A 25182-nucleotide genomic window follows, 5' to 3' on the forward strand; every position below is an offset into this window, starting at 1 on the left:
ATAGATGGAGAAGAAATTGGTAAACTGGAAGATTGGCCATTACACATAATGAAGCCAGAAAGATAACGATATGAGAACTATAAGAAGGGTTTAGGATCAGCCTCTCTTAATAGGAGTTCCAGAAAAAGAAAATAGATTGGGTTAGAGGCAATATTTGAAGATATAAGGCTGAGAATTTTCCAGAACTGAAGAAAGACATTATTGAAGTAGCACACTAAATACTATAGATATAATAAAAACAATCCATACTTGAACACTGCACAGCAGTAAAGCTGAAGAAAACCTCTAGCAAGGAGGAAAAAAAGATATATCATCGGCAATGCCATTGGCACTTCACCACTTAGAGATGAGTCAACTTGGAGACATTTCTGCCCCTTCTATTCTCATATAACTAGTAACTTTTAGATACTACTAATACTTCTACTAACTTTTTTTTGAGGGCTTATACTCTTCTAAGTGCTTTTACATATGGTAACTCATTAAATTCCTCTAATAACTCCAGGAAGTACTACTATTATCTCCATTTTACAAGTGAGGAAACTGAGGCGCTGAGAGATTTAAGTAACTTGTCCAAGGTAACACGGCTAGTAAGTGGTAGAGCTGGAATTCAAATACAGGGATTCTGGCTCCAAAGCCTGAGTTGTAAGAGCCCAGTAACATTGGCTGGACGACTGTAAGCCATATGCCAGCTCCTGTCTACCTGTCTACCTGGGGCCCTCTTGTACCCCACAAAGTACCTGTACATCATTATCACACATGTCTCATTATGTCAACTCCCTGCTCTTTCCAACTACTCCCTGCCCTCAATCTATTTCTCTGGTCCCTCAGGTTGATGGCAACTCAATGTTTAAAATAGCTGTTCATGAGATCTTTCTAGTTATGGGTAAATGAAATGAGAATTCAGCTGCAACAAGGAGACATCCAGTCCTAGGAGGACTAAATTCATCTGACAAGCTGCATCTCAACCTGCCTTACACATTTCAAAGGAAAGCACTTTGTGATTTGCAAGTGCATCAAACTATTCAGTCAAGGCTGATGCACATGGAAGCTCTACAACAATGTTATTTTCATGACCTACGGAGCTTCATGAAGGTAATGAGTTTATACCACTTCATTACTGAAAAAATCAGCATTAAGACAGAACATTTTTATTTATCACCATCTGAAGCTTCTTTTTGGCTTCTAACTCTAGTTTTGTAGATCTTCTATAGGATGCAAGAAACAAAAACCAAAAAACCAGGAGATGCATCAATATTTAAAGCGTTTTATGTATTTGTTGAGTAGAAGTGGTTAAAAAATTAAGAATTAGTCCTGGTTGCAAAAAAAAAAAAAAACTTTAAGCACAAAACCTCAATTACTGATTAATGTTGAAAAGATTATATTTAAGAAGAAAAAATATTCTGTCATGAGCATTAAGTATTTGATTATTAGCATAAGTAGAACATTTCCTCATCACTTTTTTGTGACTTAATAATTGCAAAACCAGGGAATGGGCAAGTGGATGAGTTTGAATTCATAACTGCCCATTAAGAGAACTGGATTCTTGTATCAAACCTACCTGTAGGGTATGTGACCTTTACCTACTTTATTTATATGTACAAATAAGGTTAATCAAGTAGTCCCTCTACTTATTTTATGAGAGCACTGAGAAAATATTTATCTTTATTTATTTATTTATTTATTTATTTGAGACAGTCTCACCCTGTGGCTGAGGCTGGAGTTCAGTGGCACGATCTTGGCTCACTGCAACCTCCACCTCCCGGGTTCAAGCAATTCTCATGTCTCAGCCTCCTGAGTAGCTGAGATTACAGGCGTGAGCCACAACGGCCAGCTAATTTTTGTACTTTTAGTAGAGATGGGGTTTCACCATGTTGGCCAAGCTGGTCTTGAACTCCTGACCTTAGGTGATCCTCCTGCCTCGGCCTCTCAAAGTGCTAGGATTATAGGCATGAGCCACTGTGCCTGGCCTACTGAGAAGAATTTAAATCATGGAATGATGACAAAACATTGGTTGTGAATAAGCTCTTAAAAATGCATCAATTCACTGAAGTGAAGTGAACAAATGTTCCAACAGAAGTGTGAGGAAGAATATCACACAGACATTTCCTTATTTACCATAAGTGAAGTTCCCAAAAGTCAGAGAGTTGTCTAGTCCAGCCCTTTCCATTAGAGGGGCGGTCTCTCAGTATACTAAGAGTATTTTAACAAAAGTAAATATATATATGAGAAAGACTTGGGCAATAAAAAAAAAAAAAAATTTCTATTTTCTAATTATTCTTTGTTAGTAAGGGCCCTAAATCTAGAAGTGTATATGTTGGAACAGACTAGACCATGATACAAGAACAATCAAGGACAAAACAAAAAGGAATTTAGAATGAACAGATTATTCCCCAACTCACACTGTGAGGGGTAGTAACTAGTTCCTTAGTGACCAATCTCAGCAAGGCTGTCATTCAAGAATCCTGTGAGTCACTCTTGACATTCCATTTTTTCCCTACACCATAGCCAAATCCTATAGGTTCTACTTCCAAGATTAAAAACAAATGCACTTTTCTGTATCACCCCTGTAACCACCTCAGTCTAACCCTCCATCATCTCTTGCCTGAACCGCCCTTCCATTGCTCTCCCATTTTCCACTACTCTGTGTTTTCCCTAGATGGCAGTCAGAGGAATTTTTTAAAACTGTCCAGTGAATCTCCTAGTCTGTGCACTAAAAAATCCTCCAGTGGCTTCCCAATACACTTGAGATAAAATCCAAATTACCTAATGTGACCTGCAAGGTCTTCATGATCTGCCCCCTGCCTCCCTCACTACTATTCTTTATTTTTTACCGCTGCTTTCCACCTCACTCCTGCATACTGGCTCCCTTTCAATTATTTCAACCCAGTGAGTTGTTTGCTGCCTCAGGCCATCGTACTTCCTGTTGTCTCTGCTTAAAGTCTTTTTCTGTCTATTTTTTACCTAACTCATTTATCTTTCAGATTACAGCTTAAAAATCACTATATCAGAAAGGCCTTCCCTTGGTTCTCCAGCATAAATTAGGGCTCCCTCTTACACGCTTCCATCATACCAGTTATTTACTTTCACATAATGTCTAAGGGTATGTAATCATTTATTTATGTATATGTGTGCATATGTGTATATTTGTATACTTTCTTTTTTGGTCTCCCTTAAGACGTTATAAGCTCCCAGAGGACACAAACCATCTGCCTTTTGTCTATTACTGAATACACAATGTTCAGCACAGTAGTCCGCACAATACATATTTTTTTGAATGGATAAATGACCTTGTAAGGTGGGTAACTCCTTAGTATAGATGAGGATACTAAGATCCAAGCTTAAGCAACAGAGGAACTGGATCAGTATTCTAATGTCTGGCTAGAAAGTACTAGAAAAAAAATTTTTTTCCAGGATGGTCTGTATGATTCTGAAGAACAGTAGATTATTACTGTCTAGACCAATACTGTGATTTCTACTAGGTTTTTCCAGATGGCCACATATGCATTCACATTTATATGCAGACTTACATTCTAAGTGGTAAAAATTTTCAAAGCTTTCTTTCTTGGAAGAAAATATTTTTTGATTTTTCTGTTTTTCTTTCAACTCAGCTACAATTCATGATCCTTGGACACTATTCAGCTCATCAGAGTCAGACACAATGAAAGAACGAGCAAGGGACTAAATGGACATTTTTTGCTGGGTCAGTGGAGGTACTAGATTCAAACAATCATTTAATGACTTAATAACTAACGTTTCAGAATGTTTTCATTAAAATAATTTTGTGAAACTCATTTCTAGTCACTGCAGGTAAAATTTCTTTCAAACCCTTTTAGGTTAATTCTGTTGCTATTTCTACTATAGCACAACTACATGATTTAAAAGGCCAGGTTTCCCTGCAGGCTTTCATTATTTCACTGCCTTCAGTGAGAGCATGAGAATCTCTGCTGTGTCCTTGGGAGCAGCCTCAAGTCAAATAAAAAGTAGACTTTAATTGCACTGAGCATGTCTGCAGGGAGGATAAATACTTGTTCTCTACTCTTGTAAGTTCAGTAGCAGAAGCCTGCAAATTAAATTGACAAATAACAGATAAACAGGAGAAAAGGTTTATTTCATATGCACATGGGGGGCCTCACAGAAAAGAAGTGAAAATCCCAAAAACAGTTAGGCCTAAGAACTTATATACCATTTTTTAAAACGGTGATAAATTGTGGAGAAGTGATAAGACAAAGGAAAAAGGGGTGGGACTTGTGAAGGTGGTAAATTGTGGCCGATTAAACTATATGAGGGGAACTATTGGAAGACAAAGGTTATTTTGCAAGGTTTGCCATATGACTCAAGTTGGTGCTTTGGTGATAGGAATCTCCTCCTCCTAGTATGGGATGGGGAGGAGGAACAGCTTCACAAAGGGAAATTTATAGCCTGCTTTTAGGCAGAAATGGGAAAAGCAGAGTGTTTCTTCTGTTCTGCTGTTTCTTAATTGCCTTCAGCTCAAAATAATCCTTATGACAAAGTGGCATATTTTGGGGTGGCATATTCTGGATCTCCTTCAATGTCCAACAGTCCCAAGGAAATGGAAAAGTGGGGAGGAAAGAAATGATTTTGGGAGAACCCTTTTTCAGGAAGTTTTTCTCAAATTTGGATCTCAGACGTACTCTTTGAGACCCTCTAGGATTTTCTTTTTTTTTTTTCTCCCATTAAAAAGAAATTTGGCAAGATATACATAAAACATAAAATTTATCATTTTTAGCCATTTTTAAGTATAAAGTTCAAGAGCATCAGGTATATTCACATCATTGTGCAACCATCACCACCATCTATCTCCAGACTTTTTTCATCTTGCAAAGCTAAAACTGTAGACATAAAACACTCACTCCCCATTCACCACCTGCCCTTCCTTCCCCACAACCACTTCCCACCCCCCAACTGTATCTATGAATTTGACTACTCTATGTACCTTAGATAAGTTGAATCATACAGCATTTGTCCTTTTGTGACTACGCATAATGTCTTCAAGCTTCATCCATGCTGTAACATGTGTCAGAATTTCCCTCTCTCTTATTTTTGAGACAGGATTTGTCCAGGCTGGTCTTGAACTCCTGGATTCAAGTGATCCTCCCATCTCAGCCTCCTAAGTAGCTGGGATTACAGGGATACATCGCCACGCCTGGGTCCCTCCTTTTTTAAGGCTGAATAATATTTTACTCCATGTATATACCACTTTGTTCATCCATTCATCCATTGACGGACACTTGGGTTGCTTCCACCCTTTGGCTATTGTGAATAATGCTGCTATAAACATGGTTGAACAAATGTCTTTTTTGAGTCCCTGTTTTCAATTTTTTTGGATATATACTCAGAAGTGGAATTATTTAATCATATGATAATTCTATTTTTAATATTCTGATGAACCATACAATTTTCCATAGTGGCTGTACCATTTTACATTCCCACCAGCAGCACACAAAGGTTGTAATTTTTCCACATCCTTGCCAACACTCTTATTTATTTTCTGTTCTGCTTTGTTTATAATCATCATTCTAATGAGTGTGAAGTTGTATCTCATGGTTTTGAGTTGCATTTCCCTCATGATTAGTGACCTTGAGTCTCTTTTCATGGGCTCATTGGCTATTTGTATATCTTCTTTGGAGAAATGTCTATTCAAGTCATTTGCCAACTTTTTAATCATTTTTTTTTTCTCAGAAAGGGCATCAGTATGTTACTCAAATTTAAGAGACTGCCAACCAAATCCTAGAGATAAATCTGTTAGCTACTTGATATTAAATTTCTTACAAATACTATTGCTATTATAATTAAAACAATCTCCACTTAATTTTTAAAATTATTAAGTGTGAAGTATAATTCACATACAGAAAAATGTGCATAAGAGTACAGCATGAATTTTCACAAATGGACATGCTTTTATAACTAGCGCCAAAATCAACAGAGAGAACCTTACTAGAAGGAAGCCCCTCTTTCAGTTGCTAACTGGAAGCCCCTCTTCTAGTTGCTAACTCCTTCCAGTCACTATCCCCTGCCCACCAAGGTAACCATTATGCTAACTTTGAGCAGCTTAGTTCTTCTGTTTTTGTACTTTATAGAAATGGACTTATGCCATGTGTACTTTTGTTGTCTTTTTATGCTGGGCATTAGGTTTCCGCAGTTGATCCACGTTGTTACCCGTAATTATTGCAGATGGTTCTTTGCGTTGCTGTATAGTGTTTTATTATGCGAACCCTGTGTAATTTCATTCATTTATTCTATTGTTGATGGTCTTTTGGGTTATTCTCATTAAGGAATTATTACAATAAATGCAGCTACGAACATTCTGATACCTGACTGTCGATGCACCCTAAGTATTCCTTTCTCTTTGCTCTATATGGAGGCGTGGAACTGCGGGGCCATAGGGTGTGCACCTTTTGCAGACAGTCCCAAACTGTTGTTCAAAGGAGTTGTTCCAGTTTACATTCCAGCAGCAGAGTAGAAGAATGCAGTGACTTTACATCCTGGCCAACACTTGGTATTTTCCATGTTTTTTTTCTATTCTATTTTATTTTGAAATATAAAAACAACTGAAGCAAACAAAGTTGAGATTGCTTTTGCGGGACCTTTTCGTTTTTGGTTTGCTTCTCTGAATAATTAACCATCTCAGGCTTCTATTTTGTCCAGCCAAATCCTGCAGGCTGTGTGTGTGCGTTTTCGACTTTGTTCGACATTTTTTGCTCACTCGGCCACTTAAGATGTCATCTGGTCAAGAAAATAAGGTATGTGTCCGATGCGGGGCAAGCCCTTTGAGGACTCTGGAAGTGTGATAACTCTGTGAAACTTATGCAGACCGTCATTGGCCTATCTCTCTTTTCTAGTGTTCACGATCTAGGAGATCGGGCTCGCCTCTGGTCTCTCCACTGCCCTCCCGGGATCCCTTGGAGGCGCCTGGAAAGCTGAGCTGCCGCCCGCCACCCGCCAGAACATGGGCGGGGCAGGGCCGCTGGTCTGCACAGAGCACGCGCAAACGAAGCACGGCGCATGCTCCGCAGCGCGGCGGGTCCTCAGATGAGGGGAGTCGAGACTCCCGCGCCCCACCATCCTCATCGGAGCTGCTGCTGAGCCACTCAATCTGAGCCCTGGCTACCAATAAAGTTCGTTTAAAAATCATAATCATTCTTAAGAGAGCGAAAGAGGGTGCGAACTAGCCGCGCGGCCCCGCAGGGAGAACCGGCGCGTCGGGAGGAGGCAGTGGCGGCAGCGGTTGCGCCGCGACCAGGAGGAGCCGGTGGCGCCGGGCGGCGGGTCCGCGGCGGGCGGGGGACGGTGAGTAGCGGCTCGCGCTGCGGTGCAGCCACGCTGCACTCATTCGCCCTCTCCAGCGGCTAGGGGTTCGTCCGGCTCCACTGGGGAAGAGTCAGCTTCTCCCCGGGGTCCCGGGTTGTGCCTTACTCTCGGGAGTGGGCAGGGGCCTCCAGGCCCGGCTCCCCCATCCCCGGGTTCGAACAGCCGAGCGCCGGCTCTCCAGCCCTTGAGCATCGATCCCAAGTTCCAGCTAGAGAAGGTGGGCGGCAGCGCCAGCCCGGCGCCCCCTCCCAGCTCCCAGCGGTCGGTACCTGGAATTGCCAGGTGGGCGGGAAAGAGGGATGGAGCAGGGGCGGCGCTGCGGCCCCAGTCTGGCCGAGAGTTCGGCTTTTTGCCTGCCCCAAGTCCTGAATGGGGAAGGGGCGACCCAGGCTGGGCCGGACACCGGTGAGGGCGTGAAGTGCTCAGGTTAGGTTTGACGGCGAAGAGGGTCCTCAGCTCCATCAAGGCATGTAGACTCCTCTTCTCCCTGCAGTGCGACCCCTCTTTACCCGCGACCCCACCCTTCCCTAGTTTCTTGCTCATAGAATGCTGGAATATAAATGAGCCAAATTGTGCTGTTCCATTGACACTGGTTGCTACAGACTTAACTTTACTCGGAGATCCGAGGAGCCATCGGCAGTTCCCTGGAGTAAGAACGTGAGAGCGTGTGAGAGTAAGAACTTCCTTATCAAGAGCTAGTGAAGTGGCAGTGGGGTCTGAAAAGGGCTGTTAACTTCTCTAGGTTTTTATATATCTCCTAACATCCAGGTAATTTCATTGACCCTAAGAAGTTTTTCAGTATTTTTACAAATATAACTGTACTTCTACTTAAATAAAGGCCGTTGTGAGAAAACAACCTTTTGATTGGTGAGTTAACTCACCCTTTGTTTTTCTAATTTATTAGACTGCATTAGCAAAATGTTAAGTTTTGGGGAAAGGGTGTTTATATAAAGTATTATTGTCAAGGTCTTTAATTATACTCAGAATTATGCTTATTTCTAGGAACGTAATTGTTTTGACCTAGTGCTTTAAGTCTATGGAGTAGTTTCTGAAAAGCAAGAGTCTGACTGCCTGTTAACATTTAATTTGGCTTTTTTCTTTAAATTTATTTATTTATTTTTTTTGAGACGGAGTCTCGCTCTGTAGCCCAGGCTGGAGTGCAGTGGCCGGATCTCAGCTCACTGCAAGCTCCGCCTCCCGGGTTCACGCCATTCTCCGGCCTCAGCCTCCCGAGTAGCTGGGACTACAGGCGCCCACCACCTCGCCCGGCTATTTTTTTTTTTTGTATTTCTTAGTAGAGATGGGGTTTCACCGTGTTAGCCAGGATGGTCTCGCTCTCCTGACCTCGTGATCCACCCGTCTCGGCCTCCCAAAGTGCTGGGATTACAGGCTTGAGCCACCGCGCCCGGCCTCTTTAAATTTATTTTAAGGAAATTAATGTATTATTTTTAAAAGTATATGGTAAAATTGATCTTTTTTTCGGTGTGCAGTTCTGCGAATTTTAGACTCATGTAACCACCACTACAATAAGGATGTAGAACAAATCTATCACTCCCCGCCCTCACAGAAAAAAAAAAACCTAATGTGATCCCTTTGTATCATACTACTTACCCCTGGCAATTATTAATATTTTCTAGAAATGGAATCATAACAGTTGGTAATCTTTGGATATTAGCTTTTTTTTCACTCAGCAAAATGCCTTTAAGATTTTTCCAAGTTGTTTCATGTATGGATAATTTTTTTTCATATTGCTGAGTACTGTTTTATTATGTGGAAATGCTACAGTTTGTTTCTACATCTGCCCATTGAAGGACATTGAGGTTGTTTTCAGTTTTCTGTGATTATGAATCAATCTGCTATAAATACCATGTAAAGGTTTTTTGTATGGACATGTTTTCATTTCTCTAGGGTATTGCTACAAGTGGATTGCAGGGTCATATGGTAAATGTATGTTTAATTTAAAAAAAACACTGTTAAACTCTTTTCTGGAGTGTCTGTGTCATTTTGCATTCCCACAAGCAACATGTGAGAGTTGTAGTTGCTCCACATACTCCCAGCATTTGGTAGTGTCAGTTTTTTAAGACTTAGCCATTTTAATAGGTGTGTAGTGGTATCTCATTGTGGTTTTAATGTGCCTTTAACTGATGGCTAAAGATGTTGTACATGTTTTCATGTGTTCATTTGCCACATGGAGTCATTGGTGAGGTATCTGGCCAAGTCTCTTGCCCATTTTTAAATTGGTCTGTTTTCTTATGTTGAATTTTGAGGGTTCTTTTTATGTTCTGGATACAAATTATATGTCAGTTACATGTTTTTCAGGTATTTTCTTCCAGTCTGTCTTGTCTTTTCATTCTAACAGTGTCTTTCAGACAGCAGTGTTTTTAATTTTGGTGAAGTCCAGTATCAATTTTTCCTTTTATGGATCTTCTGGTGTCATGTCTAAGAACTCTGCCTAACAGGTCAAGATTTTTCTCCTTCTAAAAATTGTTTTATAAAAGTATTCCATTTAGATCTGTGATCCATTTGAGTTAATTGTATAAGGTGTGAAGGTTTACTTTTTTGCTTATGGACGTCCAGTTGTTCCATCAGCATTTGTTGAAAAGACTGTCTTCTCTCCATTGAATTGCTTTTGCATCTTTGTTAAAAATCAATTGGCTTTATTTGTGAGGGTCTATTTTGGGCCTGTTTTGTTCCACTGATTTACTTAACTTTCCCTTGGCCAGTATCACACTTTGTTAATTTAGCATTGTAATGTCTTAAAACCAGGTAGTATAATTTCCTTCAGTTTCATTCTTTTTCAAAATTGTTTTAGCTATTCTGATTCTTTTACCTTTGTGTATAAAGTTTAGAATCAACTTGTGGATACAGAAAAATTTGCTGGTGCTTTGACTGAAATTGTATTACACCCACAGATCAATTTAGGGAAAATTGCTAAGTTTACTTTGTTGAGTCTCCCAATCCATGAACATGATATGTCTTTCCATTTATTTAGGTCTTTGATTTGTTTAGTGTTTTATAGTTTTCAGCATACAGATTGTGTACATGTTTTGTTACATTTATACCTAAGTATTTAATGTTTTTTGAGCTATTGTAAATCTCATTCTAAAAAATACTGGTTTCAAATTGTACATTGTATGTGGAAATACAATTGAATTTTGTGTGTTGTGCATATGTCCTCTGACTTTGCTAAACTCATTAGTTCAGGGTTTGGTTTTTAAATTTTTGGTAGATTCCATGGGTTTTTCTACAGAGATAATCATGTCACTTGTGAATAGAGAAAGTTTTATTTATTTTTTTCCTAATCTGTGTTTTATTTATTTTTGTTTCCTATTACAATGACTAGAACTTCATGTATGATGAATAGGAGTAGTGAGAATAGATATCCTTACCTTGTTCCCAATCAGAGGAAAGCAGTCTTCCAGAATTGTTTTATGTTATAGATGCTTTTTTTTTTTTTGAGACAGAATCTCACTCTGTCATCCAGGCTGGAGTGCAGTGGTATGATCTCAGCTCACAGCAACCTCTGCCTCCCTGGTTCAAGCAATTCTTGTGCCTCTGTCTCCTGAGTAGCTGGGATTACAGGTGAGCACTCCCACACCCAGTTATTTTTTTGTATTTTTAGTTGAGACGGAGTTTCACCATGTTGCCCAGGCTGGTCTCGAACTCTTGAGCTCAGACAATCTGCCGCTGCAGCCTCCCAAAGTGTTAGGATTACAGACGTGAGCCACTGTACTTGGCCTATAGGTGCCTTTTACCAGGTCGAAGAAGTCCCATTCTATTTCTAGTTTGCTCAGAGTTTTCTCACAAATGTTGAATTTTGTCAAGTATTTCTTCTGCATCAATTGATATTATGTTGTGTTTATATGGTGGATTACATTGATTGCTTTTTGAGTATTTAACTAGCCTTGCATTCCCAGAATAAAGTCTACTTGGTTGCAATGTATTATTGTTTTTAAATATTGCTGAATTCAGTTTATTAATACTTTGTTGAAGATTTTTGCATCTTTGTTCAGAAGAGTTTGTCTAATTTTCTTTTTTGTAGTGTCTTTTTGTGGTATCAAGATAATGCTGGCTTCATAAAAAGAGTTGGCAAGTGTTTCCTCGTCTCTATTCTGGAGGAGATTGTGTACATTGGTGTTAATTTTTTAAATGTTTAGTAGAATTCTTCAGTGAAACTGCCTGATCCTGTAGATTTCTTTCCGAGTTTTTACATTACAGATTCAATTTCCTTCATAGTTATAGGGGTATTCAAATAGACCTCTGTTATATTGGGTGAATCATGGTCATTTATGCTTTTGAAGAATTTGGTTCATTTTGTCTGGGTTGTCACATTTATGTGTGTAGGGTTGTTACGTTATCCTTTTGAGTCTGCAGAGTCTATGTTGCTATCCCCTATTTTATTCCCGGTATTGGGTATTTGTGTTCTCTCTCTTTTTTGTGTTAGTCTCACTAAAGTATTGTTACATTTATTGATCTTCTTAAAAAGCCAGCTTTTTGTTGCATCAGTTTTTCTGTTTGCAATTTCATTGATTTCTGTTCTTCTTTTTTAGTATCTTCCTTTTTTTGCTTGCTTTGGGTTTATTTTGCTCCTCTAGTTCTTGAGGTGAGTGCTTAGATTATTGAGTTGAAACTTTTTTCCTTTTCTAAGGTAAGCATTTAGTGCTCCAAATTTTCGCGTCTCAGGCTGGGCACGGTGGCTCACGCGTGTAGTCCCAGTACTTTGGGAGGCTGAGGCGGGCGGATCACTTGAGCCAGGAGTTAGAAACGTGCCTGGCCAACATGGTGAAATCCTGTCTCTACTAAAAATACAAAAATTAGCCCAGCATGGTGATGCATGCGTGTAGTCCCAGCTACTCGGGAGGCTGAGGCACGGTTGCTTGAAACCTGGGAAGGGGAGGTTGCGGTGAGCCAAGATCGGGCCACTGCACTCCAGCCTGGACTGCTGAGTGAGATTCTGTCTCAAAAATAGTAATAATAAAATAAAATATATTTTCCCATTTCAGCACTACTTTAGCTGTGCCCCACTAAGTTTCACATGTATTTTCACTTTCATAATTAAGTTTTTTTTTTTTTATACTTTCCTTGTGACTACTACTTGGAATGTTGGATTGTTTGAAAAGTGTGTGCTTTTAGTTTCTGTCTGGAGATTTCCCTGTTTTATCTTTCTGTTACTGATTTCTAGTTTGATTCCATTGTGATCAGTGAACACATTCTGTATGGTTTCCATTATTTTAAGTGTGTTTGAGACAGGAGGTCGATAGATCTGATTCCACAAGATACAGGTCTTAAAAGATCTCCACTGACAAAACAGGATGCAGTAAAGAAGCTGACTAAAACCAAGATGGTCATGCAGGTGACCACTGGTTGTCCTCACTGCTCATTATATGCTAATCATAATACATTAGCATAGTAAAGGTTACTGCCGTCAGCACCATGACAATTTATAAATGCCATGGCAATGTCTGAAAGTTACCTTATATTGTCTGAAACGTTCTGGGAATTCCCCATCCCTTTCCCAGAAAACTCAAGAATAATCCACCCCTTGTATAGCATGTAATAAAAAAAAAAAAACCATAAAAATAACTAACCACCAGCCCTCAGGGCCACTCTGTCTATGGAGTAGCCACTCTTTTATTCCTGTACTTTCTTAATAAACTTGCTTTCACTTCACTCTGTCGGCTCACTCTTGAATTCCTTCTGCACAAAGCCAAAAACCCACGTGGCCTCCTGGGCTGAACTCCAGTTTTGGGGTTTGCCCTGTGACATGCTGATGTTTGTTTTATGGCCCAGAATATGTTCAATCTGGGTACTTGAAAGGAAGTATATTGTGCTGTTGTATAGACAGTTCTATAAATATCAATTAGATTCTGGCTTTATTGTGTTTTTAGAATCTCATTTTGATTTATCTGTGTGTTTTTGAGTGTACCTGTTTGTATTATTGTTTTAGTGGTTGTTCTTGGTATTACATTATCTACAGTCATGCATTGCTTAACGATGGGGATGCACATTATGGTTTTGTCATTATGTGAACATACTAAAATGAACTTACACAAACCTAGATGGTATAGCCTACTACACATCTAGGCTGTATGCTATAGCTTATTGCTCCTAAGCCACAAACCTGTACACTGTTACTGTATTGAATACTGTAGGTACTTATAACACATTGGCAAATATTTGTGTATCTAAACATATTGAAACATAGAAAAGGCATAGTAAACATATGGCATTGTAATTTTAAGGGACCACTGTTGTATATGCAATCCATCATTGACCGAAATGTTGTTATGTGGTGCATGACTGTATATGTGATTTACCACCATAATTTATCATTGCAGTCAATATTTTACAAATTCAAGTGAAGTGTAGAACGCTTACCTCCCTTTATAGTCCTTTATCCATCCCCATTTATAATTAATTGTCTTAAATATTTTCCCTGCATATATTGAACACCACATTGGACAGTTTTATAATTTTTTTTCAACTATCAAACATAGTTTAGAACACTCAAGAAGAGAAGGGAAATCTATGGGATTTAACAATATTTTTGCTCTTACCATGTTCTTTTGTTCTGATATTCCAAGTTCTTTGTTTAAAAAATTATTTCCTTTCCACCTGAGAACGTCCTTTAGCTGTTCTTTTGCATTGGTCTGCTGTCAACAAATGCTCTCAGTTTTCCCTCATCAGAGATTACCTTGATTTCCTTTTCATTCCTAGAGGATATTTTTGTTGGATATATAATTTTGAGTTGACAGTTCTTTTCTTTCAACACTCAAAAAATGATGTGCCACTTCCTTCTGGCCTCCATGGTTTCTGAGGAGAAATTCACTGTCATTCAAATGACTTTTCCCCATCCTTTTTCTCTGGCTGCTTTCAAAATGTTTTGTCTTTAGTTTTCAGAAGTCTGACTTTGATTTGTTTAGGTCTAGATTTTGACTGGTTTATCCTGTTTGGGATCTACTCAGCTTCTTGAATCTGTAGCTTTGTCTTTTTCCATATTTGGGAAATTTTCAGTCATTATTTCTTCAAGTCCTTTTTTAGCCCTATCTTCTTCCTCCTCTCCTCCTGGAACTCCAATGACAGAAATATGCAATTTTTTTGTGGTTTAGTTCCACAGGTCCTGAAGGCTTTTTCCTTTATTTCAGTCTTTGTTTGCTTGGCTCAGATTGTATGTTCAAGTTCACTAATTCTTTCCCCTGTCCTCTCTATTCTGCCGTTGAACCTATCATTGAGTTTTTAAAATTAGGGTTATTATAATTTTCAGTTCTACTTTCCATTTGGTACTTCTTTATATCTTCTGTTTATTTTTGAGACTCTTTATGTTTTACATTTATTCAGGTATATCCATAATTGCTTATTGACTGCCAGTTAACTTTTTATGTTTAAAATCCTTGTTACATAAATCTAATGTCTGTCATCTCATTGCTAGTGTCTATTGATTGTCTTTCGCATTTGAGTTAAGATTTTTCTGGTTCTTGGTGTGCTGAGTGATTTTCGATGAAACCAGGACATTGGGAGTGTTATGTTGTGATTCTCTGGTCTCATTACATTCTCTTTTAGCTTGATTCTCTTCCTTTGATGTGCTCCAAAAACAGGAAGGGTGGGGCAGTACCTCTTTACTACCAGGTGAGGATAAAACTCCAGGTTTCCTGCTTGTCTTCCATTGAAACATAGTGGGCTGGGTGCGGTGGCTCGTGCCTGTAATCCCAGCACTTTGGGAAGCCAAGGCAGGCAGATCGCTTGAGCCCAGGAGTTTGAGATCAGCCTGGCCAAAATGGCAAAACCCTGTCTCTACAAAAAATGCAAAAACTAGCCAGGCGTGGTGGTGTGCGCCCGTAGTCCCAGCTGAAATGGTAGGATTGTTTGAGCCCAGGAAGTTGAGGCTGCAGTGAGCTGTGTTCACCCCACTACACTCCAGCCTGGAGTGTAGAATGAGACACTGTCTTAAAAAAAAAAAAAAAAAAAAAAAAAAAAGAGAAAAAAACAGAGTGGGAAGAGCTCCTCTTACTACTGGTCATGATGACTCTCTACTGGGGCCACTGATACCACCCTGGCTGAGAGGAGGCTGACCCACTGACACTGCGGGGAGTCAGCAGATGGCCTTAATACCTGTGAGAGATAGTGGAAGTCCTGACTTTCTAATAGGCTTCATCTGACACCACCCCAGCAAAAAAGTGGAGGTAAACATGGGTAGGGATGACTGAATTGGTGGATGGGTGGAAGTTCAGCCTCCCACATGGTCTCCAGGGATGCCTTGGTGGTGGTTGGGCAGGGGTTGGGGGAGCCTTCATTTCTCCCCAGTGAGGATGAAAGTCCTCCCCAGTCCTCCCCCGGTTGGTCTTCTCTGACACCACCCCATTGAGGGAGTTGGGGTGCATCAATATAGCCCTCACAAGGGTAGGGGTGTTTTCTATGTTTCTTTCTTTCTTTTTTTTTTTTTTTTTTTTTTGAGACGGAGTCTCACTCTGTTGCCCAGGCTGGACTGCAGTGGCGCGATCTCGGCTCCCTGCAAGCTCCGCCTTGCTAGGCTTTCCCTTTCCTGGTCCTTTGACTCAAGAGAGTAGCTTTTATGTTTCTTTTTGTCGTTGGTGGTGACATTTCCTGGTTACTAGCTTCTCTATAATCCAGTCTGGGATATATGAGGTAAAAAGAACTCAAGGAAAACTCATTACCATGTTGTTCTTTGTGCCTTGTGGTACCTTTTCACTTTTCGATGTCTAATGTTTGTTTATATATAATATTCACAAATTTTAGTTATATTTAGAGGAAGGAATAGGGAAAAATGTCTATCATTTCAGAAGCAAAAGTGTCTGAAGTATGTATCTTTAAAAGGATAAAATGTGATAAGAGTTTTGTTGTTGCCTTTTTATGAACGTAACAGTCTTCTTGGGTGAAGAATTATTTAGGTAGAGAAAGGAAGTTGCTTTCTAGGAACTGAACCAGTGTGAGATACAGCTCGATGAACAAGGGTCAGCTCCTGGTCAGAATTTTATATTTGACCCTGTGTCCTGAAGACTACATCTTGTGTAGGGTAATAGGATGGTGATACTTGATGTCCAGATTGTACCCTAGACCAGGGGTCCCCAACCCCCAGGCCGTGGACTGGTACCATTCTGTGGCCTGTTAGGAACTGGGCCGCACAGCAGGAGGTGAGTGGCTGCAAGCATTACACCTGAGCTCCGCCTCATCACATCAGCAGCAGCATTAGATTCTCACAGGAGCCCAGACTCTATTGAGAACTACACATGTGAGGGATCTAGGTTGCAGCGCTCCTTATATCCTTATGAGAATCTAACTAATGCCTGATGATTTGAGGTAGAACAGTTTTATCCCTAAACCATCCCTCCACTGTGCCCCCCACCAACCTCCCATCTGTGGAAGTTGTCTTCCACCAAAACAAGTCCCTAGTACCAAAATGGTTGGTAACCACTGCCCTGAACCATCTGATTGTATACACAGAGGATAAGATGCAGGCATCAGGCATCAGGTTTTTTTTTTTTTTTTTTAAGACAGGGTCTTGCTCTGTCACCCAAGCTGAAGTGTAGTGGTACAGTCATAGCTCACTGCAGCCTTGAACTTCCGGGCTCAAACAATCCTCCCGCCTTAGCTTCCAGAGTCGCTGGGACTACAGGCTCACGCCACCATGCCCGACCAATTTTTTTTTTTTTTAATAGAGACAGGGTCTCACATGGTGCCCAGGCTGGTCTTGAACTCCTGGCCTCAAGCCATCCTCCTGCCTCAGCCTCCCAAAGCACTGGGATTGCAGGTGTGAGCCACTGCCCCCAGCCAAGTATTTTTTAAAAGTTATCTAGGTGATTCCAATGTATAGCCAAAATTGAGAATCACTAGCATAGGGTATTGGCTCTGACATTTACCTGAATGTAAAATCACTTGGGATGTATATCCATTTGGGTTCTCCAGGAAGCAAATATCAAGATGGAATTAGAAGTGCAAGAGATTTATTGGAGGAAATGCCTGAGAAGGATAAAGAGGCTGCAATGCTAGTTTTTTATACTTGTGAAAGGATGAAGAAAGATGGGGTGGAAAGAACCCCAGACTGCAGTGCATTTCTGAAAAAATCTCAGCTAGTCTGATGGGAGCCCCAGACCAAAGAGAATCCATGTTGTGCAGAATTGGCCCAACTCAAGTGGCCCTGCCTGTTTAATCTTTCCCTGGGGAGAATGTGGCGTTAACGGGAGTGGACAGTGCAGTGGATCCTGAAGGTGAGGTAGCAGAGACTGCCAGCTAGCAGCTCTTGAAGGGAGAGCTAAGCAGCACCTTTTGTGCTTGTTCTATAAACCAGATTCCAAGGCCTCCTGTGAAATTTCTGATAAATTATGTCTGAGGTGGAGACCCAGGACCATACTTTAACAAGTACTTTTAGGTGATTCTTATGATCACTCAGGTTTGTAAAGTACCGGAGACAATTGCTGAGACTATTAGGGACAAAAAAAGGAATGTTCTTCACATTTTTGGACTCTCTTGGTGGAGTGGTTGTATAGAAGGATTTTAAGTTAAAGTAGTTGAAATATAATAGCTAAATGGGCAGTAGCCTAACTAGTAATTTTAAGAAGAAACATGAAGAAATTGAATTTCTGTTCTTTTCATTCCTAAAATGCAAACAGTGCCCATTCTATTGCTTTCATTGTATGTGTAACTATAAAGGTTTGAAACTAAAGCAGGAATGTGTGGTGTAAGATATTTATTTGTACAGGATTCATTGTAAGCCAAACACTAAATCGTTATAACTAACAGCCCAATGCTGACACATGGTCATACACTATTATACGAAACCTTCTTTGGGGTGCTTTTTTAGGGACATTGATTATTACCTGTGAGGTTGAAAAGCGATTTCAACAGATTTTGAATTTGTTGCCTATTTGGTGATACACTATGGAGAATTTACAATGTTTTTTTAAATTTTATTTTAATTTTTTTAAGAGATAGCATCTTGTTCTGTCACCCAGGCTGGAGTACGGTGGCATGACCATTGCTCACTGCAGCTTCAAATCACTGGGCTCAAGGGATCCTCCCACCTCAGCCTCCTGTGTAGCTGTGACTACAGGCATGCACCACTATACTCGGCTAATTTATTTTATTTTATGTTTTTTAGTGGCGACTGGGTCTCCACATGTTGCCCAGGCTAGTCTCAAACTCCTGGCTTCAAGCGATCCTCTTGCCTCAGCCTCCCAAAATGCTGGGATTGTAGGCATGAGCCACCACACCTGCCCTATTTGCATGTACATAATGAGATGTCTTGGGGACAGGACCCAAATCTTAACAGGAAATTCATTTATGTTTCATATATGCCTTATACACATGGCCTCTTTTATACAGTACTTTCAGTATTTTTGTGCATGAAGTAAAGTTTTGACTCTCTTTTGACTGTGATCTGTCACATGTCAGATATGGAATTTTTCCCTTATGGCATCATGTCAGTGCTTAAAAAGTTTCAGATTTTGCCACATTTCAGACTTCAGATTTTTGGATCAGGAATGCTTAACTAAATTTTGAATGCATAACTTTCACTATGCTAAGTGCTCTACATGTATCATTGATCAACAACCGTATGAGATGGATATTATTGCCAGGAAACAGAAGCCTGAAGAAGTTAAGCAACGTGTTCACTAAGAGCACAGAACTAGCAAGTGGTGCCTTTAAAGTATCAGGCATCAAGTCTAATGACCCTAATCATCATCTCTATGAAAGTAGATCTAGGTATTTATTGATACATGAATGCCATGCATTGTGCTATTGATGAGGATTCATTCAAAAATGAATTGTGTTATTGCTGTACCTTTCAAAGAATTTACATTATTTAAAAAGAGTGGGAGGGGCCTCAGGTATGAAAACACATCCTTGCAATGCAATGTGATGATTTCTTGATAAAACAATTAGTTTAGTTTGTACATTTTTATGAAAAAATAATTTCATTTTAAACCACAGATTTGAGAGAGAAGATCTGATCTCCTGGAATTAGAGTTGGTACAGAAACCATTTCAGCTCCAAAAATGTTGGAGGAAGATATGGAAGTCGCCATAAAGATGGTGGTTGTAGGGAATGGAGCAGTTGGAAAATCAAGTATGATTCAGCGATATTGCAAAGGCATTTTTACAAAAGACTACAAGAAAACCATTGGAGTTGATTTTTTGGAGCGACAAATTCAGTAAGTACTTGGCTGTTTTATTCCTTTGGCTTTGATTTATGAACTGTATCCAAGACTTATTGGAATAATAGTTAACTACTTGCAGTGGATTTCGAGATGTGGCCACTAGTGGCAGTGCTTATGCGACCGTGATGGTGGTTTCATCACGTGTGTGACTTTACCCTTTTTTTTCTTTCATCTCTTCCCTTCCTCTTTCACTTTTTTTCTTTTTCTACTCTCCTTCCCACGTTTTTTTCTGTCTCATATCTGTTTTAGATTTATTGGTGACACCTTGGGCATGTCTTAAACACAAACTGATGCTGACTCCAGTGAGATTTCCAACTGCTGTTTTTTTGGAATGAAAGTTGTATTATGGACTCCTTTTTATTAGAATGTCTGTTCTCTTTTTGAAACTAGGCAAGACTACGGAAGTTAGAGAATTAATAGTTTGCTTTACACTAAAGAAATAAGACAAAACAGATTTGGGAGGGCAAAATTTGCCTATGAGAAGGAAATCTTACTTTAGGAAATTCATTTGGATTCTAAAACACATCAGAGTAATATTTTTTGTCATTAGTCCTGAGAACGTCTAAGGATATTTTAAATTGTAGCAGACAATCTAAAATGTATTACCCAAATAAGAAATACTACAAACCTGGTTACTGGCCCAACTTTAACATCAAAGATAATTTTATCATTTTAAAGATTAATTTCTAGTCTGCATTCTATTACTCTATTTTTAAAAATATTTCCATATTTGCTTCCTCCCTCAGAACATATTTTAAGAGCAAGCATTTTAACTCTTGATGATGTTTGCTTTTTGTACTTACTACCTGAAACCAAATAAATATTTAAGTATGCAGTCAATCCTTATTATTTATAAGTTCTGCATATGCAAATTCACCCACTTTGTTTTATTTATAATAAAATATTTATTTGTAACTCCAGAATCAGTATTTGTGTGCATTTGTGGTCATTTGTGGACATACATAGAGCAGCAAAAAATTTAAGTTGCCCAGCGTGCACTTCCCAGCTGAGGTCATCAAACAAGTCTCTTTCTTGTTTCAGTCCCTCATACAGTAAACATGTGTCCTTTCTGTGTTCTGTGTAATGCCACAGTTTTTACGTTTTGTGCTTTTTCTTGGTGATTTTCCTGTTTAAGAATGCTCCTAAGTGTAGTGCTGCAGTGCTGTCTAGCATTTTTAAGTATAGGAAGGCTATGATGTGCGTTACAGAAAAAATAAATACGTTAGATAAGCTTTGTTCAGACACGAGTTACAGTGCTGTTGGTTGTGAATTCAGTGTTAATGAATTAACAATATATGTCAGTAAGGTGTCTTTAAACAGAAACACATAAAGCAAGGTTACGTATTGATCAGTTGATGAAAATGTAACCAGGGGTTCTCAAGAACCTAACCCTGTATTTCCCTTAGGAGCAGTGGTTCAGTATTTGCCAATTCAGTGTTCACATTGGCATTATAGAACATAACTACTGTGAATAATGAGAATTGACTATATGACAAAATAGAGTAAATTTTAAGTTCAAGGGCAACCAGGGAGCCAGGGAGGTAAATTCCTTTTTTTTTTTTTTGAGACAGAGTCTCAACTCTGTCTCCCAGGCTGGACTGCAGTCGTGCTCCACCTCCCAGGCTCAAGCGATTCTCCCATCTCAGCCTCCCGAGTAGCTCGACTACAGGCATGTGCCACCACACACAGCTAATTTTTGTATTTTTGGTAGAGACGGGGTTTCACAATGTTGGCCAGGCTAGTACTGATATCCTGGCCTCAAGTGATCCGCCCATTTTGGCCTCATAAATTGCTGGGATTATAGGCGTGAGCCACTGTGACTGGGGGTAAACTGCATTTTTATTCTTATTCTCATTTTATCACGAAAGCACCAGAACCCATTGGAAAGATGTAGGGAAAGGAGAGCAAGCAGTGACCTAAGGGAATTCCCCTTCCCAAGACGTTAATCTTAGACCACCACTACCTGTGACTGTGTCAAAGAAAAAAACATGGCAGATAAATCCAAATCACGTGGGAAGCTATAGCTTTAGGGGAATGTTTTTCACTCTTTCACTGTTGGTAATGATATCAACATCTGAGAGTACCCAGAGTTTTTCAGGGTGAAACTGACAGTATCCATGTGGTCCCTGACTCAAGATGGTTTGACTCAGAGTTTTTCAACTTTAGCATGGGTTTTTTGAGACATAGCCCTGTCATAAGTTGAGGAGCATAAGGATTTGTAATAGTTCAGCTTATGAGTTTTTTGAATTTACAGTGGTTTAATGGGGTGTTAAATGCATTTTTGACTTAAGGATATTTTTGACTACAATATTTTCAGCTTACAATGGGCTTACCAGGATGTAACCCCCAATGGGGTTTATTGGGGCAGCCCATCGTAAGTCAAGGAGCATTTGTAGTTTTAATCTCTTCGGATTTGAAAATGAAAAATATACACAAAGCTATATTACCAAAAACATTTTCCTTTACATATGAAATAAATTCATCTCTCGTTTTAGAGTTAATGATGAAGATGTCAGACTAATGTTATGGGACACTGCAGGGCAAGAGGAATTTGATGCAATTACAAAGGCCTACTATCGAGGTAAAACACAGGATTTATTTATTTATTTTGTTTGGGCACATTATTTTGGCTAAATAACTAATTTTGCTTTCTTTGTTTCCCATATAAGCGTTTCTCTTGAAGAATAGTTAAAATAATTTCGAAGTATTTTTTAAAACCCCAGTTCATTATTCTTCTAAAGATCTTGTATGTTAGCAAATAACACCTGTACTGTAGACAGTTTATCTCTGCCTTAGAATTATGTGACTCATGTAGGCATTCCCAGGCCAAATCAGTAAGAAGCTCTTAAATGCCTATTTTGACCCCAAGAAAATGACTGTATAGTCAGAGAGTGGAAGCTAACATGAAAAAGTAAAGCCCTGGCAAATAAGATGGCATTTGTTATGACACATGAAGTCGCATGATAAAGCCTTTTCAGTGCTGTAGGAGTTCAGAGAAGTATGAGACACCTGTGAAAGGAAGGAACCATGACTAAAGAATTTAAGGCTCTAAAATGTGGGCTAAAATTTTTTAAGAGGCTAAATTAAACTTCCGAATGGAACTTAAAAGTTTCCTTTAACATCTTCTTACAAAATTTTGCCCTTTTCTTTTGGAATTTAAAACACCACTTTCAGTGTTCCTGTAACTCAGCTGCCAATAGTGATTAAAGTGAGAAAACACAGTAACAAAAGCTTGGTGGAATACCATGTAGCATTATAGCCTGCTGATGCCAAGTAAATATTAATTGATCATTCATATTGACAAGCATTTAATACTCTGCATTTCACAGATGCTGTGGGAAATAGAAAGACACAGCTGACATACTGATTATTCCTTTTATGACGTCCCTCTTTTCTGAACTTTTCACCGTGTCATAATTAAAACTTGTTTCCTAAAGATACAACTTCCTCGGCTGCCTTCTCTAAGGGAGGCTTTTTACCCATATCCCTGCATACTCACATTATTCAAGACTTAAAGGATGTTGGGCAAAGGATGTCTTGTTTCTTACTACTGCTTCCACACCATTCCTCCTCTTTTCTCCTTCAAAAACCTCAGCACCTTGAAAGTCCAGGTCATGAGACTTTTACCCACCACTAATCCCCCTGCTTGCAATGGTCCATCATCTTCCTTTATCCCTCCTTTGTGATAACACTGGCATCTGGCTCAGTTTCTTCACAATTGTTTGGGTTACTTTTTAAAAATTCAGCCTGTTGCTCATTTCCTTGTTGTTTTCAAGGCCAACAATTGTTTCATTACCCCAAAATCTAAACCTCTATAGTCTCCCACTCTGACCACTACTGCCTATGCTTGTGGCTTGCTAACTTTAATACCCAGACTCTGTCTTGAAACCATCAAGAGCTTCTGTGTTCATTGACCCTACCACTTTTTAAATACGACTTTCCACATGGCTTTACTTCTTTCCTTCCTCAATTTAGTTTTTCTAGTCCTGTAAGCATTTGCTTGCAAGGACCTTTAACTCCCTGACCTGCACTCTCTGCATAATACTTGCTCAGCAAAATGCCCAACCCAGTTAAACCCGACTATCTACCAGTCTGTATCCAAGCACCTGAACCACATAGAGAATATCAGACAACCATTCAGACTGAACTTTGAAGCTGCCATCACATAACATTAATGGGTATGGAGTGCTGCCAGGCACTCTCAGTGTTCTTTACTCAAGTCTCTGTCATTTTCCAAAAGAGCTCTTTTGTGTTTTCTCTTGCCTTAACCTTGGGAATCCCTTCCTCCTCTCCACTCTCTGCCGATTTCTTTGCTTCACTCTTCTTTGAGAAAATAGATGGAATCAGTGAAAACTGTTTTATCCTTCCCACTATCAAATCACGTTCTTGGCTAAAACTCTTCAGCATCGTATACACAGGACTTTACAACTGTGTTTCTCCTTGTCTGTCCAGTGTCATCTGCTGATTCCTCACTTGTACTTCACCCTTGAGAAATCCCCCATTTTTTTCTTTTCTTTTTACACTATGCCTGGAATGCTTTCTTATCTCACTTGTTGGCTCAAGTGAATTCAGTTGTCCTTAGGAGACAGTATCATTTTGGTTACTTTTTTTATAAAGTGAAATTCTACTGGTTCATCACACAGTCTCATTTTACTTATCAGATGCTATAACTTTATACTCTGACCTTAAGTAATGGATGAAATTCTGCATATATACACACACACACGCATATATATATATTTTATATATACTTAATATATATGCGTGTATATATGTATACATATTACATATATACATATATATTAAGTGTATATATGTATATGTGTATATACACATAAAGTATATATTTATAAATGCAAATATCTATATGTGTATATGTACACATATATTTATAAATATAAACAGATGTATATATACACATACATATATGTGTATGTAAACATGTCTGTGTATATATGTACACATATGTATATGTGTGTATATATACATGTATCTATATTTATAAATATAAATGATTTTGCTTAAAGGTATTTGCTCTGTGAACTAGAAGTCCCAGGAAAGTAGGATCTACCTTGTTTTTAGTTGCCCCCATGACTGTTTCTCTAGATTTGAAGTTTTATTCAGAAAATGTATATTAAGTGTCTCCGTTGTTCTAGGGATATAATAGGCATATAATAGGCCCTGGCTTCTTTGTCTTAACTTGTATTTATATTCATGTAATAACATTGCTTAGAAATATATCTGAAAAGTTTCCTTTAAGATAATTATCTTTTTTACTTCTTAAATCTCCTTTTGTTTTCTCCTTTTAAATCTACTCTTTGGTATCATAAAAATTAAAATATATTCTATCTTAGTAGAATGCTAGTAGTTGAATACTAAACAGTCCTAAAGAACAGATGACATGGAAGCAGTTATGAATTATTTTTTCAAAGTCTCTTTAAACATCCTGTATTGAAAGATACAGGTTTAATGAAACTGAAATAATAGTTATGTGTACAATGGAAATTCTTCTGACTTCTTCATGGAAGTCTTCTTTAATATGTCACTTTGCCCAACTTGAAAGGGAGCCTATGTTTGTGTGTCCTGGATTATCAGAGAAGAAGTACTTGAAAATAGAATAGATATATTGAATAGCGGTTTACCAGTATATCTCTTGAAGAAATCTATATATATATGAAAGT

The 25182-nt window shown here is 39.0% G+C and overlaps 1 protein-coding gene across 5 annotated transcripts in view; it reads left to right on the forward strand.

Moving 5' to 3' along the window:
• The first annotated feature begins 7021 nt into the window (after nt 1–7021).
• RAB23 (RAB23, member RAS oncogene family) overlaps nt 7022–25182 on the forward strand; it is a 35178-nt gene continuing 17017 nt past the window's right edge. Inside the window, exons 1-3 of one of the 5 annotated variants that reach the window (XM_015136550.3) lie at nt 7022–7546; nt 19276–19495; nt 21997–22082. In XM_015136550.3, coding sequence (XP_014992036.1) covers nt 19341–19495; nt 21997–22082 — 241 coding nt within the window. In that variant the 5' untranslated portion in view covers nt 7022–7546; nt 19276–19340. 5 annotated transcript variants of the gene reach the window in all.

This window comes from Macaca mulatta, chromosome 4 (assembly GCF_049350105.2).
Source record: "Macaca mulatta isolate MMU2019108-1 chromosome 4, T2T-MMU8v2.0, whole genome shotgun sequence".
Classification (NCBI taxonomy): Eukaryota; Metazoa; Chordata; class Mammalia; order Primates; family Cercopithecidae; genus Macaca; species Macaca mulatta.